The 21,177-nt window shown below is 37.1% G+C and overlaps 1 protein-coding gene across 2 annotated transcripts; it reads left to right on the top strand.

Annotated features, from left to right (window-relative positions):
* Positions 1 to 4,870: 4,870 nt before the first annotated feature.
* Positions 4,871 to 20,059, top strand: RBM45 (RNA binding motif protein 45). 2 transcript variants are annotated; one of them, XM_040643430.1, is made up of 9 exons: positions 4,871 to 5,313; positions 9,300 to 9,422; positions 11,584 to 11,710; positions 13,813 to 13,935; positions 14,994 to 15,173; positions 17,619 to 17,748; positions 17,922 to 18,006; positions 18,212 to 18,375; positions 19,859 to 20,059. In XM_040643430.1, exons 1-9 carry the CDS (start codon positions 5,008 to 5,010, stop codon positions 20,049 to 20,051), a joined length of 1,431 nt encoding a protein of 476 aa, XP_040499364.1. In that variant the 5' UTR covers positions 4,871 to 5,007; the 3' UTR covers positions 20,052 to 20,059. The 2 variants fall into 2 exon arrangements, with proteins under 2 accessions (XP_040499364.1, XP_008685402.2); XM_008687180.2 differs by having other exon boundaries at positions 4,872 to 5,307.
* Positions 20,060 to 21,177: the final 1,118 nt, after the last annotated feature.

Below are 21,177 nucleotides of genomic sequence, written 5' to 3'. Positions count from 1 at the left end.
CCCCCCCCCCCCCCCCCCCCCCCCCCCCGCCCCACAGACGTCCACGGCCTTTCCCTCTTCGAATCTGCTGTGTCTGAATTCCTTAACTGGAGTAAGAATCCTGCTTTCCAAACTGCCAATCTTGGAGTCCTCCATGCCACCACCCCCACTTGGAGGCTGACCTCTGCCAACCTTGGGCGGAAGGTTCTACCCTGAATTGGTTCCACACAGAAATCATAAAAGCTGCAGACAGGCCGCTCACTAGAAATAGTTTTATGCAGCACTTAGGGACACCTAGACACCATCAGGCTAGGGCTTAGGGGAACCTCTTACGAGCTGGACAGTTGGATACTCCTCTCTGAGGGAAGCCTAGCCCAAACTGCACTAGCTCATCGCCAGTGCTTAGATCACTGGGCTGCGGGGCCCACTCCTTCCCAGCCATTCCAAACGTACCTGAGGGTCAGCGGTTCCGCCCACTGCCTCCCTGGAGTGCCCTTAGTAGTCACCCGGGCCTCTGAGGGGCCAGAACCTGAGCCGCAAGTTTGAGGCTGGAGGTCGCACAGCAGTGCCTCAAGGACCTGCACTGGAGGCCCAGCCCGGCATGTGCTTCCGGTGGACGCCAGCCAATGGCAGGCCAGGCTCCATCCGTACTGCTGATTGGCTCCCAGATCCCGCAAGTTGGCAGCTCTCGCAGGAGCTTAAAGACTGGGACTTGCTGTGCTGTAGCGGGTTGAATGTAAACGTGACAAAGCGAAAGTCCTTTGAGTGCCGCAGCCGTAAGTAAGCCCATCTTTTGTTTAACTTTTGCCTAACCAAAGAGCTAAATTATCTATGCATATTGACCGCGTGTCCCAGTTCTTGCTTGAAGCAGGAACTCAACGTTTTATGAATGGTGTATTAGCATTTGATTGCAGGAATCTTATCATGTCAACAGGAGAATAAAACAAATACTTAGGATGGGCCAGGCACTGTGCCACGCAACTTGGATAAAAACCGAACTGCAGCTCCAATTTTCTGGGTTACAATTAAGCTGGGACAAGATTTAAACACATTAAAAGTTAAATCATTATAAATGAGCTACATTAGAAAAAATACAATAATATAAGAACTGACAGCAAGGTTGCAAGCTGCTTGTTAATTGCCCCCCCAAAAAAGTGGAATAATGTATCAATAGAAACAAAGAGAATTAGAACTGAAGGAGCAAAGAAGGAAGATATGGAGGGAAGGACAGGAAAAGCTACAAGAAGATGAGAGTATTGAAGGCAGACAGGTCAAAGTTAAAGTTGTATTTACCCGTGGTTACATAATTACTTCAGTGAGACATGAGTGGTAAGGAGACAGAGAACTAGGAATATTAAAATAATTTTTAAATTGTTCAACTGCCAGAGTAGTTGTAATAGGGAAAATTTTGTGTATTAGATAAGTGGGGCATTTACCATAGTCTTCTTGTTCTCCAGAGCTCTGCCCAATATACTTTAATGATTGAAATGATTAAAATGTTCTGCGTGGGCACTGTCTACTAGCCACAAGTAGCTTTGAGTATTTGGAGTGTGGCTAATGCAACTGAGTAACTGAATTTTTTATTATTTTAATTATAGTTAATTTTAATTAATCTCTAATAGTCACAATTACCAGATGTTTGACTGAAACTATTCTAAGTAGTAACTATGAATCTGTTCTGTGATCAACATATTTAAAAGTTATATGTCATCAAGTTGAATGAAAAGGGGGGGTGCCTGGGTGGCTCAGTTGGTTAAGCAGCTGCCTTTGGCTGAGGTCATGATCCCAGAGTCTTAGGATCGAGCCCCAAGTTGGGCTCCCTGCTCGTCAGGGAGCTTGCTTCTCCCTCTCCTTCTGCCACTCCCCCTGCTTGTGTGCTCTCTCAAATAAATAAATAAAATCTCAAAAAAAAAAAAGAAAGTTGAATGAAAAGGACCGGGGGATGGGGGGTTGGAATTCAGGTGTTAAATATTATTCTCAAACTCAAACAAAGACATGCAAACTCAAGAAAAGGAAGGAGACTACCATTTCTCAAGTGCCTACCACATGCCAGCATAGGTGCATGAATACATTATCAGTAGCTAGTAGTCTTACACGTGGGAAAAATAGAGACTCTGGACCTTATTCATACAGAACAATCTGAAAATTACTAATTGATCACCAATAAATATCAGTGGTAAAACCTTTTAAAAATTTAAAATAAGGCAAAACATTTTTACTTAAATATAATGTATGAAGACTAATATTGATAACCAGTAAATATCACTGTAATTATATTATAGTTTGAGAAATTCTGGAAAACAATGACAAGAATTTACTATTTTCTCCTTGCATTTCAAACATAAGTTACAATATCATCTCTTTTTTTAAAAAGAGAAATTTATAAGAATTTTGGAAGAAAAACATCAAGTGAAAACGATTTCATATGAAAGTGTTTATCATCCTGATAATTGTGCATTTTAGGCTACATGTGGTAAAGCCTTGAAAAAATTTAATCTGCAAATGCACAACACATCTTTTCTCTAATATGACACCAATGAATAATCATTTTTTTCAAACCTCAGAATTTTCAGCTGTTTTAGCTACATGTGATTCATGTTCAAATATGATTTTATATGATTTGACACATGGCAAAACTGTCATTATTGAGTGATAAAAATGTTCTACAATTGATTGTGGTGATGGTTGCACAATTCTGTGAACATACTAAAAACCATTTAATTGAACATTTTAAATGAATGAATTGTATGATTTATGAATTGTATCTCAAGGAAGCTGTTTAAAATAAATAGATATGCCATAAAGAAAATAAATTTCTTTTTTTTTTTTTTTAAAGATTTTATTTATTCATTCGACAGAGATAGAGACAGCCAACGAGAGAGGGAACACAAGCAGGGGGAGTGGGAGAGGAAGAAGCAGGCTCCCAGCGGAGGAGCCTGATGTGGGACTCGATCCCAGAATGCCGGGATCACGCCCTGAGCCAAAGGCAGACGCTTAACCGCTGTGCCACCCAGGCGCCCCAAAGAAAATAAATTTCTTATTCTCCTTGCGTATGTGGTATTTCACATGATTGAGTGATAAAGAAATTTTGCTTTCCTAGCGTTTCCCAGTATTTCTGTTCCTGGTTTTGTTTTATACGATCTTTTCTCTCTTCTTTAAGAAAAGAAATCAACTGCTCTAAATATCAGTCTCAGATTTTCAGGATACCAATCAGTAATTTTGTTTTACAAAGAATAAAAATTGCCCAGTCTGTACAGTTCAAGAAAATTATATATTTTCCACTAGATGGCACTAGTGTGCAAATAGTATTGCTAGAATCTTCAGACTCTCACATCAATAAAATTATTAACATTACCACATTGTTTTCATTCACTTTGATTGGTCTGGGTAAGGTAAAGAGAAGTGGAAAGTTAAAACAAGATACTTCCTTGACTTGCTAAGCTCCAGGGTAAACAGTCCTTTACAGATACAGGATGTAATGCAAGGAGAAATTATCACAATTGTGCTAAAGCCAGAGTAAGAACCCACAATCCCTGACTCTTAGTTGCTATCATACACGTATACAATATCAAACGTGGGGGAGTGGATACCGTAGTCAAAGGGAACAAGAAAATTCATTTTCATTGTGCCATTGTACACATATTATCTCATTTGATCCCTAAGCTATGAGCTCTCTATATATTACCTCATAAAATCCTAACTATACAAGCCCAATCTATTAACTTTGTAAGAGAAAGAGAATGATCATTTTGTTTAATACTATATCACTTGAGTATAGCACAGTGCCCAACACATAGTAGACAGTCAAAAACATTTGGTCCTTAAATAATAAATGGATGAATTAACAGCTTAACAACTACCCCATTTAGTGGGTAATATTATTTCTACTTGTAGCTGAGGAAACTGAAGTTGGAAATATGAAGTAACTTGTCCAAACTCACACAATTCAGTGGCAAAACCATTAACACCATCCGACATTATTTTGCACTATATATTTACATGTAAATTTTCCATAATAGAAAGAAAGCTCTCTGAGGACAGGGATCATGTTTTTTCTTTTCCTTATTGTGTATCTAGCTCCTTACACAGAGCTGGCATGCAGCTGGCACACAATAAATAGTATTTATCTGTTTGAGTTCAAAGCAACCCAGATCTTAGCAGCCTGGACTTGAACTAATTCAAAGAGCTCTGCTCCTGGACCACTTTCTGTTTCATTCTTTTCATTTTATTCCAACTCTACTACAAAATCCAGATTTTGTTTCTGGATTTCTGCTAGTTTCCCAATGACCTCTTCTCAAGTCCCTTTAACAAGAAGTCTTAGAAGTCAGTATGCATTTGCATTCCCACTTTGCTTGCCATCAAGATTTCTCCTAGTCCTATAGTTGAGCAGTCCACCCTTTTAGCCCTCAAATCCCCAGGGATGCTCGTGGGCCTTGAGCAGATCAGCAGACAGAGTTGCTTCTGGTTTTGGCTGTTATTTGTATCCTGTCTGTGGCTATTCCAAGGGCCTCGGTTTCCTCATCTCAATTTTCGCAACAAATGAGGCTGGAATTGGATGGTCTCAAAAGTTCTTTTTAGCTCAAAGACAAAAGGGTTTTTAACTTTATCCTATAGTGGCCTTCTACTGAGCTTGTGACCAAGATGGCAGTTTTGGGGGGGAAGAATGCTTGAGCTCTAGGGATGGATGTAAAGACAGCGCTGGGAAAGCCTGTGCACCAGACAGGGCTGTTCTGGCCACAGGGAAAGCGGATGGCACGCCTGACTTTTGAGTTCGTTTCCCTGGGATTGGACTCCCGGACTGGGTCGGCCTTCCCACCCCCCAACCGCTAGAGGGCGCTGCAGGCCACTCCCCGGAAACTGGCCCCAGGAAAGGCTAGACCGCGCCAGACGCCCGACCCTTGCGTCTTCCGGAAGCGGAGCGCCGGACCCGCAACGGCTGGGTGTGCAACAGCGGCGGTGGCAGGCGCGGCGGAAGCGAGGAGACCTGAAGGGGACCCGGGCTTGGCTCCCGCGCCGGGGTGGAGCACCATGGATGAAGCAGGCAGCTGTGCGAGCGGCGGAGGCTTCCGCCCGGGCGTGGACAGCTTGGACGAGCCGCCCAACAGCCGCATCTTCCTGGTGATCAGCAAGTACACGCCCGAGTCGGTGCTGCGGGAGCGCTTCTCGCCTTTCGGCGAGATCCAGGACATCTGGGTGGTGCGGGACAAGCACACCAAGGAGTCCAAGGGCATCGCCTTCGTCAAGTTTGCCCGCAGCTCGCAGGCCTGCAGGGCCATGGAGGAGATGCACGGCCAGTGCCTCAGCCCCAACGACACCAAACCCATCAAGGTGCAGGTGCCCGGGTTGGGGTACCCGCGGGAGTGGGAAGGGATGGGGCCTCCCTGCACCTGAAGCTGTGTCAGGGTGGGTTCGGGCTAGTACATCCGCTCCCTGGGGCGGACTGGGCAGCGCCTGGCATTCCGGGGGCGGGAGGATGGCGTTGGGGAAAAGGGTGCGTGCGAGCTTTGGGCGGTGCGGGAAGAACGTCCGCCCGGAGTCGGGCTGTAGAGCTGCGGTGACTGGGCCTCTCCTCACTCCCGCCGTCACTACTCCGGAGCTCCGGACTCCACGGCCCGCCTCTGAACCTCCACCCTCATAACCCCGTTTACCATGTATAAAAACAGATTTTCTTTCTTTCTTTTCTTTTTCTTTTTTTTTCTTTAGGTTGGTACAGAGCTTAACAACTTGATAAAAGTGAATTAAACTGTGGCCTCTCTGGTGTTGGGCATTTTTCCAGTACCAGACGAAAGTGTACATGTATATAATGTTTGAGTGAAGGTGACTAAAACTGCTGCTATTGTGTATTTGTCACACTGTTGTGATTTTTAAAATCATCTTAACTAAGCCCTCTTTGTGAAAGTAGTATTGGCATACGTTTTGTTATTGCCGCTTTTCTTTGAAAGCAACCGAAGTAAACTGCCTTGAGAAGAGCCAAATCATTGTGATAGTAGTGTAATTGTATTGTGTCTTTGTATACTCTTAGTTCACCCTGGAGGTATTTATATTGTTTCCGCACTTGTGAAAAAATAAGTTAATTGACACGTGGCAGGAAGGGTAATTTTGAGGGTTACTTGATTTTATCTGTGCTTTTAGCACAGTGCTTGGCAAAAGGTAGGCCCTCAATATATCCTTACCATCAGTAGTACCCAAAATGTCAGTCCTTACTGGCTGTGAGCTCAGTTCAGGACCCTGTCCTGAGGATCTGACAGTTGCTTAATCTGTACCCTCACCTGTCCTGTAGAAATAGTTGCTGTGTATGTAATTCTGTTGGAGACTTCCACAAAATTCTCTTTTCCCTCGACTTTTTGCCCCCTTTTTTTCTCCCATTCACTACAGAAAACTGGTAAGAATGTTATTAATACTGACTTACATAAATGAAAGACTGAGAGATATTTCAGTCTTCCCTATACCTCTATCCGCAAAAGAGAAGGAGCATAGGAGTATACCAACAGTACAGTAGACCATAGACATTCCTTTTTTTCCACCTCCCCAACTCTGAAATGGAGCAGAACAAATCATTAATAAAATGAATTGTAAGGCCACAGCATATGCTAGATCAGGGGTTAATAAACTTTTTCTGTAAGAGGCCAGAGAGTAAATATTTTAGGCATTGTGACCCACATACAGTCTCTGTGACATATTCGTTGTTTTTAACAGCCCGTTAAAAATGTAAAAACAATTTTTAGATCATGGGCTGTAGAAAAACAGGAAGCTGTGGTTTGCTGACTCCTGTCCTAAATTGATAATTTGTATCTCCTTCTAATTAAATTTGCCAAAAGCGTTTTTATACTTCGAGTATAACCACAGAGGTCTTTGGGCAACCCAAAAAATGCCCCAAATCTCAAATCTATGTAATCCCCCTTCCTTGATTAAATTCCTACAAGAGAAGTAAAAGTCCCAACACGAAAATGTACCCTCCCTTTTACCCGCAGAGAAGTTATTCCCCCAAATAATTAAAGTTTAAGTTGTTTCTAACATTTTGGTCCATGCAGTTTCAGCCAGAAGTTTGTTGCACTATAGGACCAAGCTAGACAGTCTAAGTTCATTCTTCAGCAGGTTCAGCTTGGTCTGTCTTCCACTGGAATGTAGTTTTTTGTTTCTGTTTCTTTTTGGTTTTTTCTGTATTTCCCGTTAAATTAATTCAGCTTCAACTTTTCTCATGTAGTTTGCTTTTGCAAAGTTCCAAAGGATCTGTAAGACACATAAGAAAATTATAGCCCTGGGCCTACAGCCAGAAAAGATTGGCTAAGTAAGAGTTATTCTGTAACCAACTACATTATCAGGAGGAAAGGGGTCTTCAGCTTTGCAAGAATGCCTCTTATTTAGAGCCTGTAGTCGAAACATAAAGTCTCAGGAGAAATCTCCATTAGGTGGTTAATTATTATACATGTGTTCTGCTCAGACACTGCCTGCCTTATTGGAAATTTGAAACACTCCAGTCTTCTAAAATTTAGAAATTTGTGATCTGATGACAACTCCAGTCTCAAATCTTATTTGAGACTCTTTCTTTTCCAGTGCCTCCCCATATTCCTAAAGGTTTCCTATTTTATTTTTCTATTGATCATTCAGTTGTGATACGTCCACTAGACTGACTTTCTAGTGGGTCATTTTTGTATTGCTCAGTACTCTATTACTAATACCTCATACAGTGCTTGGCATGTAGTGTAAGTTTATTGAAGGAGTAGCAGTAGACTCTCTCTAGGAATATGTCTCCAGCTGTATCTTGTAAACAAGGTCCTACACGTCTATGACACCTGTTTTCTAAGCAAACATACGATCTTCTGTTTCAGAGCTTTGGAAATCCCACGGCTTTATAAGTTCTCTGTCCTTTGGGTTGTTGCCTCCTACTCTGGAATTCCATAAGTTGAGGTTTTCTCATACTTGAAAGGTATATAGCAACCCTTTAAAGTAGAAGAAGAAAAAAGAAACCTTAAGGGCTTTGTGTGGTGATTTATATTAATTTTATTACATATCGTCAAGTTATAAAAAACAACTAGTCATTAAAATTCTTATCCTTATAGTTCTATAAACAAATCAACAATCTTAATTAGAGATTTTAACATTCCTCTAGGATAATATAAAACCAAAACAATTTTATAAAGTAATAAGTAATAATCTAATATCATAATCCCAGTAATTATAATAATAAAGTAATCTAATGTCCGATGATGTTTCAGTAAAACTGAATTGCTCATAGTAGAAAACGGAGCCCCAGGTAGTCCTGTGCATTTTCTTGCTCACATAAATCATTTGGATGGTCACTGAGATGATCCAGAATATGGTTATGTTACCTTTTTTTTTTAAGGTTAATATTAGAAAGAAAACAATTAAAAATAATGACATCCTAGACTTAAACCCAGCTGTATCAATAATTACATTAAACATAAGACTAAATGTGCCAATTAAAGGCGGAGATTATCAGGATTTGTAAAAAAAAGAAAGACCAAAGTAAATACTATTTAAAAGAGATACGTAGTGTTCCAATGATTTATTATTTGCATATAACACCCAGTGCTCCATGCAATATGTGCCCTCCTTAATACCCATCAGGGAACACTACATCAAAAACTAAGGATGTACTGTATGGTGACTAACATAACATAATAAAAAATTATTATTAAAAAAATAAAAGAGACATGTAAAGCATAAAGATACAAAGTGGTTGAAAGTTAAAGGATAGAGAAAGCTTGTGTGATGTGATACAAAATAGTCTTCAACACAAAGAGTATTAACAGAGATAGGGCAATTTCATAGGAATAAAAATATCGGTCAAAAATACATAACAGTCCCACATGTGTATGCAGCCAATCATACAGTTTCAAAATACATGAAGCATTATTGATAGAACTAAAAGGAGAAAGATAAATTTGCAATCAGATTTTTATTCTCCTCTCTTAGTATCTGATAGAACAACTAGACAAAATCCGTAAGGATGTGATATTTAAATAACACTGTAATCAACTGTAATTGGCATTTATTGGACACTGTACTCAGCAACCACAGAGTGCACATTCTTTTTTAGTGCACTGACTTGCTCTTCGTAAAGGAAAGTGCAAAAGTAAAAATACATTTGGAAAAAATAATGCAGACATTGGTATTGTCTCATATAAAAAGTCATTGCAGTAAAGATTGCTTTAAAAAACTTTTTGACAAAACCCTATTACATTGTGTTTAATGTACCATGAATCTCATACTAATAATGAAGTGACTATACTTAAGAAATAAAGCAATAGTTAACTGATTTTTTTTATATTATTTTCTGGATTTTGTTTGTTTCTTAGGTTTTCATTGCTCAGTCCAGATCATCTGGAAGTCACCGCGATGTTGAAGATGAAGAACTTACGAGGATATTTGTTATGATACCGAAGTCTTACACAGAAGAAGATCTGCGGGAAAAATTTAAGGTACTTAATGTTTTCTAATCAGCTAGCATCTGTGATGACTTACGATTCTAAATTGGTTGTATGGTTACTAAATCTTAAGTGTTGTTTGAGTTAGATCATTAGATTGGTGGTAGAGAATTAAGTAACTGTTTTGAAGTCCTCTATTTCCATCTAGTTTTAAAATGCTAAACCTAGAATAAACTAACTTTAAAAAAAAACATAAAAACTGGAAAATATTAATGATGGTGCTTTCCCCCATATAAGGAAAACACAGATACAGGAAAATTAAAGTATAAAGCGGGAAATCTTAAATTAGGTCACATACCTAGTACGTGGTGGACCAAGATTTAAACCCAGGCTCTCTGAATCCGAACCTGCTTTTGGTCTTTACACTTTCAAAGTACCCTCTCATCACTCTGTTGCTCTATGTAGAGGTGAGTCAAGCAAGCCTGGGTGTTTGAACTGTATTATCTAGTGTTCATTATAAGCCTATGGCATGTTGATGTACTTATTCACAGAAAGGCTCATCCTTCATAGAATATTTGTCCTAAAATTAAGCCTTTGAAGGAGTTCTACTTAAAGGAAAAAAAACTACAGCTCTGAACTGTATAGCGAGCTTATAGTCAATGAAATTTGAAGATAATTTTAAATCTCTTTTTAGCCATTGACTTTTATATACGTGATATACTTTCACAAAAATTATTAAAAAGCAATTAAATTGTTTTGGGTTGTAATTTTTTATCCTTTTTCTACTGAGTTTCCCAATACTATGAATCAGGTAGGCAACAAGTAAGAAAGAAAAGAAACAAATAGTAAAAAATAATTTTCAAACTTTCTCTGTCCCACTCCAAGTAAGAGTTGAATAAAATATCTCCAAAATTACAACTACCAAAAATATATATTCTGTACTTCCTCCAACAGTAAGAAAGTTTTTATCTTATATATTTATAAATTTTTATCTTTCTCTGAGTGAACAAATATGATATGTTTATTCAAATGTATAATAATTAAGTTGCTAATTGGTTACATGAGAATTTTATAAAATAAATAATAAACACTAAGGGGGCACCTGGGCACAGTTGTTAAGCATCTGACTCTTGATTTTGGCTCAGGTCATGATCTCAGGGTGAGATGGAGCCCTGCATCAGGCTCCACATTCAGCTCAGAGTCTGCTGGAGATTTTTTTTCTCTCCCTATCTCTCTGCCCCTCCCCCTGCTCATACACACACTGTCTCTCTAAATAATAAATAAATAAAATCTTAAAAAAATAAATAATAAACACTAAGAATTTATATCCCATATTTCTTCCAATATGAAAAGTAAACTTCTACCCATATTTTTCACATAGACAATTGACTTTCTGAGTATACCAGTGTGTTTTAGTGATACGCTTTGAGAGGCTCCTCTTGAAAAGAACACATAATCAGTTATGTCTTGTTAGAAGGCAGACAGCGTTAGCTAATGTTTAGTGTATCCCAGACCCTTTAGGTCTGTTAGTTCGTTTAACTCTTAAAATAATAAAATAACCCTTTGAAGTAGGTACAACTTTTAGCCCCATTTAACAGTAAAGAGATAGGCACAGAGAGGATAACTAAACTGCTTAGTTAATAAGGGACTAAGCCAAGATTTGGATATGGAAGTTTCAATTCCAGCTTGTAATTACCACCAAGCAAGACTTTGAAGCTTTCCAAACCATGTACACATTCTTACTTGCCCTCCATGACAATGGCAAATTATTTGATTTCTCTAAGACCGAGTTTCCTTGTCTGTGAAATAAATAGTATAATACATATAGATATACGCATATAGACTATATTGTGTATGTGTGTACATATATACATACATATGTATACATGTATATACATACACACTTACATATTATACATATATCCTTGAAGGATTGTTGTAGCAATAAGGTAATATATGTAAAGCAAATGCTCAGAAAATGAAAATCATTATTATTTTGGTTATGTTATTATTTGCTTGTATTGTTAGTATGGTTCTTTTTCTAGTGCCTCATTAGTTTGTGACATTTGGATTCTGTTATTAAAAATGGCTGTAAATTCTAATTCTGATTTCTAGTTTTGCAAATCAGGGCCACAAATAAACTCTTAAGTTCTGAAATAATCTGTTCATTTACTGATTTTGACTTCTCTAAGATCATTTCTTTTAACTCTCATAGGTGTATGGCGATATCGAGTATTGCAGCATTATTAAGAATAAAGTAACTGGAGAAAGTAAAGGTTTGGGCTATGTTCGATACTTAAAACCATCACAAGCTGCCCAAGCAATAGAAAACTGTGATCGAAGTAAGGATGTGTTCATTTAACATGTTAAAGACTTTTTCAAAACTTTTGATTATTCTAAATAGCTGAATTTAACCCTTGGTTTTGCTAATAACCATACCTGCTAATATAATCCTAGCAATGGGAGTTTAAATACATGTATGTATCTAGGATAAAAATTATTTTGGGGCTGTGATTAAGCTTTCATTGAGGCAGCGTCTTGAAGAGAAATATGAGCAACTGCATAAACTTAGTAAGTGAAAATACTGTTGCCACATTTTGGTTATTATTTCTATAGTAATTTAAAATTTTTAAATATTAAAAAATTGACTTACCCTTTCAGGCTTTTTTAAAAAATATTTTTTCTTTATATTAAAAAACTTGTTTTCTGTTATATTTGTTCATATTTAAACTAAACTTTTAATAGAATTAAGTGTGTACTAATAGACATAAAGGTCAAGGATGGAACTTAATGTAATATTTGCCCACATAGATAACTAAATGTATATTGGGTTAATTTCAAGCTAGACTGACATTAATTGGATCTTTTGCTGCTGGTGGTATATATAATGAAGAATAAGAATTTTAAAGAAGCCAAAGAAAATATCCTTTGTTGTCATACTCCTAGTTATATTGACCTTTAGAAATGAGGAATAATTAAATTAGTAGGTTTTAGGATATTATAAACATTTATATGTACTGGAAAGAATTACTGCTAATCAGTAGAATTCTTAAATAACCTAAGGAACATACCAAAATTTCCTCTCAGATCTTTCTAAATTTCTCAGTCAGACACCATTAATCGAGTACCTATGGTATCATCAGCAATATGTTAAGAAGATACAAAGGGAATAAATAAATAGCTTTTAAGGAATTTAATTATATTGGGTAGCCAAGATCTAATAGGTGAACAATAGTTAAAGAATAATAGAAGAATTTTTAAAAGTCTCTTCGAAAGCAGGGAGTATGTTTTATTTGTCTGTTTCTGTCATTCCTAGTACCTAGTACAGTTACAGGCCCTTTGTAAAGATTTATTGAGATCTCTATCAAAAATACTGCCATTTATAATAGACAATAAAAATTTGCCAAGTGAGAAAATGTTAAACAATGTGTGGTATGGTCCAACAGTGGTGAGAAACAAGTGCACTGAGAGCATGAGAACACCTCTAGAGGTAAGACTGGCATCTGGGATAGAGTAGGCAGGACAGAGGGTGAGTGCAGAGCTGGGAGTAAACATGTCTTTGCTTAATACTGTGAAGGCAACTTTGCTTTGTACTGTGAAGTCTGAATAAAGCATAATAATCCTGTTGAGAAATTAGGAGACAAAGTTAACTAAGTACATTGGCACCATATATGGGAGGTTATGAAGAGTTCAACCTCAGGATTCCCTCGTAGGTTGTTTTAAAAGGAGAGAAATAACTGTTTTAAGACAGTTGCTCTAACCACAGTATCAAGGATGGATTTCCAGAGAAAGAATTCAGAGTGACTGGTTTTACCCTTTTTGGAGCCACTGAATAATATGATGAAAGCTGTGGACCTTCTCCTTTGAAATATGCCCATGTGCACATATGCATAAGCATTTTGTGTAAAGTTTCAGAGTTCATGGGACCTTCCTACTTTTTGAAGCTCATCCTTAAACCCCTATTTAAAACCTTTGATCCAGAGGCAAAGAGACCAGTTAAAGAGTTGTCGTAATTAATTGAAGGGAATCTGACTTAGAAACAAAGGCAGAGAAACTAGAGTAAAAGATAACATCTTGTAAGCCTATTTCATAAGAAGAATCTTGCTGACGGGCTGAATGCAAAGAGCCCTGTAGGATTTTGACGTTGAGCCAGGGAGAACGAACCATGATGTTATTCATGTTAGGGAGGAGACTGGAAAGGGTAGGATAGAATTGCTGATCTTTCATGTCTACATTGATCCATAATCTGAGATTCTTGCTCTTTTTATTTATTCTTTGCCATCTTCCAAGAAGCAGAGAATAGGTCTGGTGCAGATGGCCCTTGTGTAGATTTTGTTTTATACAATTATAGTTATAAAGCTAAGGCAAGCACTAGCAATAAAATATATTTGCAGGTGTGTTAAATTTGCTATGAAGTTTGAAAGTCATAGATTCTCTTTTTCAGGTTTTAGGGCAATCTTGGCTGAACCTAAAAATAAAGCATCTGAATCCTCGGAACAAGACTATTATAGTAACATGAGGCAGGAGACATTGGGACATGAACCTAGAGTAAATATGTTTCCATTTGGTGAGTAAGCTATCCTTTATTTTAATAGTATAGGTAGTATATACAACCGGATTTGGATTTTATAGAATACTCTTCTGTCAGTAGTCTGTAAATCTCCCTTAGTGACTAAAAGTTACTGTGGGGTTTTTTGAGAAGTTTGTCACGACTCCTCATGTTCTTAATATTTAACACTTGTGTAACTAGTATTTAACACTATGTGTAACATAGACCACTATAATTGGAAATTATTATTATACATTATGTGAATATATTTATATTATTTATTTATGTATAACATAGAAATATAATTATATATTTATATTATATATAACATATTCTTATGTGTAACATAGAAAACTATAATTGGAAATTATTATATTCTATATAATAACATTATATAGATATATGTTATATGTAAGCATTATATATTATACTTATGTATAATATGTATTATATATAATATGTATATATAATTAAGTATAGTTTCCAATTATAGTTTTCTGTGGTTAGTTATGTATTATCTAAATATTAAACTACATCACTTCCACTTTCTTGAGTGAGCTTCTGCCTCAGTGTAGGACCAAAAAGTATGAAAGACCTATACTGATATCCCCTCAGTGTGAGTCCTAAGATTTTATCCTGAAGGTACTGCTGCTTTAAAACTAAGGCTAGAGGAAGGAAAGGAATGACAAAAGTAGAAGTTAGCCAAAGGGAAAAATGAGTGATGAAAGTAAGGCCTTATAAACATGATTTGACATAAACTTTCTTTTAGGTGAAACACTTGCCATAAAAACTTGCACGCAATTTTGCGTGCTGAATATATTCCTCTGAAGTTAGACTACACATTTCTGCTTATATTTCTGTGTCAAAGGCTGGGGAGTGGGAAGAGTTGTCTGTTTTCTCACCAGTGGCCCCTTCAGATAGTGGTAATGACCAAGAGCATACTACAAAATACAGTGCCTTGGTCCAATGCAATGGACTTAATGACAGCTCATCTTACTTACTCGTACCTAAAATGTTAAGTGAATTCTTGAAGGTATAGAAATTAAAAGATGTACTTTTTTTTTGTATTGTTGGAGAACAACAATCTGAGTTTTCAAGTTTTGACAAGAATGACAACAGAGGCCAAGAAGCCATCTCCAAACGCCTGTCAGTTGTATCAAGAGTTCCTTTCACTGAAGAGCAGCTTTTCAGTATTTTTGATATAGTACCAGGATTGGAATACTGTGAAGTGCAACGAGATCCTTATTCTAATTATGGTAAAATAATGTCTATTATTTTTTAATATACTGTGTTTTGTTAAAATGTCTTTTCTCCAGTGGCACTTTTTGTCAGATACTCTTTCTGTGACAATTTTGTTTTCTTTTTCTCCACTTTAAACTTTCAAATACAATGATACCTTAATAAATAAACCCCTGAGAATATATTTCCTTTATACGATGTCATTTATTTTTAAAAAATATTTTAACTCCCACAAAATAGAGCATTCTCTGTTTCCAGTTGTACAACCAAAATACCTCAGGATGGGGTCCCTGTACTCCTGATTAATGCTCGGCTAAGTATCTCTCTTTTTTTTTTTTTTTAAACTTTATACCTCAAAATGAAACTCCTTCCCTTCATTTCAAGCATCTAATTGCTCTACTTCTCTCTCTACTGCTTCCCAGTCTTAATTGAAGCAAGGCTCTGAGGCACCTGGATGGCTCAGTCAGTTAAGTGTCTGCCTTTGGCTTAGGTCATGATCTCAGTGTCCTGGGATCGAGCCCAATGTCAGTCTGCTCAGTGGGGAGTCTGCTTCTCCCTCTTCCTCCCTCCCCTGCCCAGCTGTGTGCGAGGGTGCACGCACACATGCGCGCACTTTCTCTCTCTCTCTCTCTCTCTCAAATAAGTAAATAAAATCTTTAAAAAAAAAAATTGGGGGGGGGGGGCTCCTGGGTGGCTCAGTCGGTTAAGTGTCTGCCTTCAGCTCAGGTCACAATTCCAGGGTCCTGGGATCAAGCCCCTTGTCAGGCTCTCTGCTCAGCAGGAGCCTACTTCTTGCTCTCCCTGCTGCTTTCCCTGCTTGTACTCTCTCTCTCTCTGTCAAATAAATAAATCTTAAAAACAACAACATCAAAAAACCTTTAAAAAAAATTGGAAGCAAGGCTCTAATATCAGCCATTTGAACTTATTAACTAGTATGTAAGGGGAAGTAGGAAAGTGAGTCAGGTCATCGGGCTGGCAGGCCTTGGAGTGGTGCCACTCTTAACACAGACACATGCACTTACTATTTCTCTACCCAGCACTGACTGGTTTTTTGTTTTTTTTTTCCCCACTGACTGGTCTTTTAACACGACTGCCCGTCTGAGCCTACTTTGGACCATTTCCAACCCTCTAACCCAATCTTAGACTGTTATTCTTTATTCTGACTCTAAGGCACATATTTTGTGTTTTTTGGCACGTTCATCATTATGTATAATTCTGTTTGTTTTGTATTTCTTTCCCTTTTATCTGGTATGTTGGAATGTATTTGTTCCTTTACCTTCTGTATTTTTTCTCTGGTTGAATGTGTCTGATAAAACAATATATGGGTTATTGGGACACTTTTTATTAATAGAGGTACCGTCATATAGCTAGAGTTCTATCTGAATTAGTTTTTTATGTTCATTTGCTTTCTGAGTTTTAATTTCATTAAAATGTTAGGATGCTTGGGTTTAGAAAGGAACATGAAATTGTAGCAGTGTTTTCACCCAGGTGGATTATATTATATATATGGGTTATATATATGTTATATTGTGTGGGAATATGTATATACATATATATATATAAAATTCCAAGTGGGTTATATATTATGAAAACTTTTTGGTTGTGTTATAAGCTCCACATATGGACTCCAGTATAAAATTAGCCTCCAGCTTCAGCATCATCCTCCTGAATTTAAATCTATTTCCTTAGCTGAAAGCTGTCCAAAGAAATGTGAAATGTGTGACTTCTAATCTGAGAACCTGTGTTCCTTACCTTTTGTTTTTCATACATACCACTTTTCCTTTCTCTAGCACTGCAGCGAGCCAGATGACTACTATATGTTCTTATCACACTATATATTCTCATTTCATTTCCTACTCAGTATGATAGGGCAAATTTTAAAATTTCAAAGCAGATTTCAAAGAATAAAAATTTAAAAAAAACTGTTTGGTTTTACATATATCTATCATATAAGAAACACCAGTATCCTAAAATTAAATTCATTGGACATAACTTACTCTAATAATTGCATTTTCCTTAAAATACCATGTTTATATTTTTGCCAAAATCTGGTTTAGACTTTGTAGGAACATAGCTGTTGCACATATGTATAAGAAAACTTTGTTTTCTGGGGTGCCTGGGTGGCACAGCGGTTAAGCGTCTGCCTTCGGCTCAGGGCGTGATCCCGGCGTTATGGGATCGAGCCCCACATCAGGCTCCTTCGCTATGAGCCTGCTTCTTCCTCTCCCACTCCACCTGTTTGTGTTCCCTCTCTCGCTGGCTGTCTCTATCTCTGTCGAATAAATAAATAAAATCTTTAAAAAAAAAAAAAAGAAAACTTTGTTTTCTGACCCATTTGACTCTGTGTTTACTAGTTGTGTGATACCAGGCTCTTTCTGTATTGTTTCATTTTGTGGCAAGACAGGCTTTAGGTACCCTCTCTGTTTTCTTTGTAACTCCTGATATTCTCTACTTTGTTTTAGGTCATGGAGTGGTTCAGTATTTCAATGTAGCATCAGCTATTTATGCAAAATACAAGTTACATGGGTTTCAGTACCCTCCTGGGAATCGGATAGGTGTTTCCTTCATTGATGATGGGAGTAACGCAACAGAGTAAGTACCATCTCTGGAGGGTCTAAAGCAGGGCTCTGGGTATACACGATATGATATGAAGAGTAAGAATAGAAAATAGTTGACCTCTTGAGTGAGGAAGTCACACAAAATAAATTACGGGTAAGAGACTGAATATTTCTAGTTTTCTGTAAATTATCAGTTCTTATCTTTAGTCTTCTTAGAAAAATGGCAACGCAGATGGTAGCAGCACAGCTTGCGTCAATGGTGTGGAATAACCCAAGTCAGCAGCAATTTCTGGTAAGTAGGTAAGAATTTAATCTCTGTAATACATCAGTAGGTTATAAAATAAATATGGCCTTTGTTTATTACCTACGTAAGAAAATTTTCAGAGCTGCAGTACAAGATCACATAGAAGTCATGATATAGATCTCTTTAGCTTTTGGCTTAAAATCCTTAAAGTGCAGTTTTTCTTTTTCTGATTTTGTACCTAACTCTTCAACAGCAATTTGGAGGAAATTCTGGATCACAGTTGCCTCAAATCCAAACAGATGTTGTACTTCCATCATGCAAAAAAAAAGCCCCTCCTGAAACTCCTGTGAAAGAAAGACTTTTTATCGTGTTTAATCCTCATCCTTTACCTTTAGATGTATTAGAGGATATATTCTGGTAAGATTTCAATTCCACAAAGTTACATTTTATAATATAATTTATTTAAACCAGTCAGTTAAGCCCTCTCATAAACTTGAAACTTCCTATATCCAATACTTATCAGAGAGAAATGATTTGTTCTGTAGTTTAAAAAATTCCGTATTTATATCACCTTTTAAAATATATGAGCATTTCTTTCTCTTTTTTATTATTTATACTCTTAAGTCTCCACACAGAGTTTCCTGTTACTTTGTTTTGAAGACCTAAAACATACAGTATTGTTTTGAAAAGTTGCATGCATAAAATGGACAAATCATTTGTTTCTTGATAGAAAATACATCTGTATAGACCTGTCCTCTAGAATTCTTTTTACATAACTTTTCCTTTGTGATTGTAATTCAGCTGAACAGAGTAGCATTTTCTATTTTGTCAGCACGCTATTGGATCCTTAAGGATTATGTTGAGTAAACTATTACTTAATTGTAAGGAAGAGTACATAATAAATGTAGAAAAAGGAAGGCCCTTGTTTATTTTTGTTTTTAATAGAACTCCTTTAATCTTAACTTTTTTCTGTTTGGTCTTTTTCCTATTTGCTTGATAACAATGTTAGCGAATTAAAAAAAAAATAGGAAGCTCATTGACAAGCTGCACAAAATATTAGTCGTTCAAATATTTTGACTTCTATTTAACGGATTTGTGTAGTTTATTTCTTGAACATTTCCTTTGTACTAGGCAGTCACCATGCTAAGTGCAAGAGACATTGTATAAATAAAACATATGATTTAAATAAGACATAATAGTTCTTGTCCTCTGAGCGCTAATCTCATGTAGGAGACAAACAAGTGAATAGGATGCTATAACCTGGTGAGGTTGGTGTTGTGAAAAGGAATGTCCAGGTTATGAAATACATAAGGGGAGCATCTACTTCTAAAACTCTAAGAAGCAATGTATAATGGAGACCTGACTGATAAAAATAACTTAGCTAGAGAAGAAAGGCAGGTGTGTGGGTGGTTATTCCTGCAAGAGAGGATGTGAAAGGAGATCGTTAGAATATGGAATTCGAGAGACTGGGAGGGAGGGTGAAGTGGGAGAGGACAAGGCCCATGTCAAGAAAGGCCCACAAGCTATGTTAGGGAGTTTGTCCTTACCCTGGAAGGGATATTTAGGGAGAAAATGATCATATCTGTGTTTTAGAAAGATCACTAGAAAGACAGGGTAGAGAGTAGATTAGAGAGGGACAAGCCCAGAGGACAGGGAAACAAGTGGGGAGGGTATTAGAGCATTCCAAGGAAAAGATAATGACCGGCTTAATGAGGAAAGAGACCTGAGTGAGAATGAAGAGAACTTGACTAATAGAGCATTTGTTTGAGAAGGAAGGTTGACTCGCAGATTGGATGTGGGGAGAGGAATGGAAATGGAGTCCAGAATGAACCTCAATTTTTGGACCTAAATGGTTGTGTTTTTATCAATTTCATTTGATTTTTTTTTTAACTTTTTTTAGTCGTTTTGGTAACCTGATCGAAGTTTACCTCGTGTCAGGAAAAAACGTGGGGTATGCCAAGTATGCAGATAGAATAAGTGCCAATGATGCCATTACTACTTTACATGGAAAGATCCTAAATGGAGTCAGACTTAAAGTTATGCTGGCGGATTCCCCAAGAGAAGAATCTAACAAACGACAAAGAACTTACTGATTCTTGAGGTAAGCCCTTCTTAGTCTGAATTCTAAAAACGCATTGGCTAAATATTATAGCAAGAGGAATATGTATTGAGTTTCTTTTTCGGGATTTGGAAGTTGTCAGTTAAAAGCATTGTGACTTCAAGCTTGGCTAATAAAACCACAGGTTGGGTTAATTTCACAATATATTTTTAAACTTGAACTTTTTAAACTTAAATGTTTTTGATATTTACTGGGAGAATGTTTTTGCCCTTCTACAAAATAAAATCAGATTTCAATGTAGAAAATTAAACTGGGTTTTTTCGTTTGTGAATGTCTTAAATATTAAGAATTTGACTTTTTACAATATGCTTACACAACTTTAAAATTAAAATAGTTCTAAAGATTTTTAACTTGAAGGATTAATGTCTTGAGTTATAACTTAAGGTAATTTATAATAACCTTTATAAAGAGTGTTTTGACATCTCACTAGTGAAATGCCTAAAAAGCAATGTCAAATAATACGTCTTTTGGGACCTTTCGAACCTAAATGTTGGTTTTTTTCTGGACTTGTATTTGTGAGTTTGTGCATGAAAACCACAAATTCACAAAGTATTCTCATGTGCATGTATGTATTAAAAGAAGAACCCTGCCAGTTTACCAAAAACTCTTATCAATTATAATATATATACAGCCATATGAATTCCTTTTTCTTTTAGTTTTCAGAAATCAAACTTAAATTTCTTTTTCTGTGATAGTCAACACATATCTCCATGGCTTCGGGAAACATTCTTTAAAGTAGAAATGTTCAACTCTTTCATTTTTTTATTCTGGAAATGAATTCTGTGTTTTAGGGGCAGCTGAGAGTTTCCCTGTTCCCACACACACACACACCAGCTTCTCAAGTCCACTGCTGGTCAGATGATAGCAGTTGGCAAGCACTCTAGATTGACTTTGAAGTTACTGACTTGAAAGGAAATTTCTTTTACCTCTGTTTTCTTTCTGACCAATTATGGTGACTGGCAGGTATCAGAGTGAATTGTCTCAAGCCTTACTGCTGATGACCATTTTTCTAATAAAGCAAGTCAGGTGATTGCTTCCTCCTTCCTAGAAGGCAGTTGGCAATAGGAAATGCCTGTTGGGCCCATTACAAATAATCCTAA

Source organism: Ursus maritimus, unplaced genomic scaffold (genome assembly GCF_017311325.1).
Source record: "Ursus maritimus isolate PB19 unplaced genomic scaffold, ASM1731132v1 scaffold_1, whole genome shotgun sequence".
Taxonomy (NCBI): Eukaryota; Metazoa; Chordata; class Mammalia; order Carnivora; family Ursidae; genus Ursus; species Ursus maritimus.
This window is presented reverse-complemented; position numbering and strand designations above follow the sequence as displayed.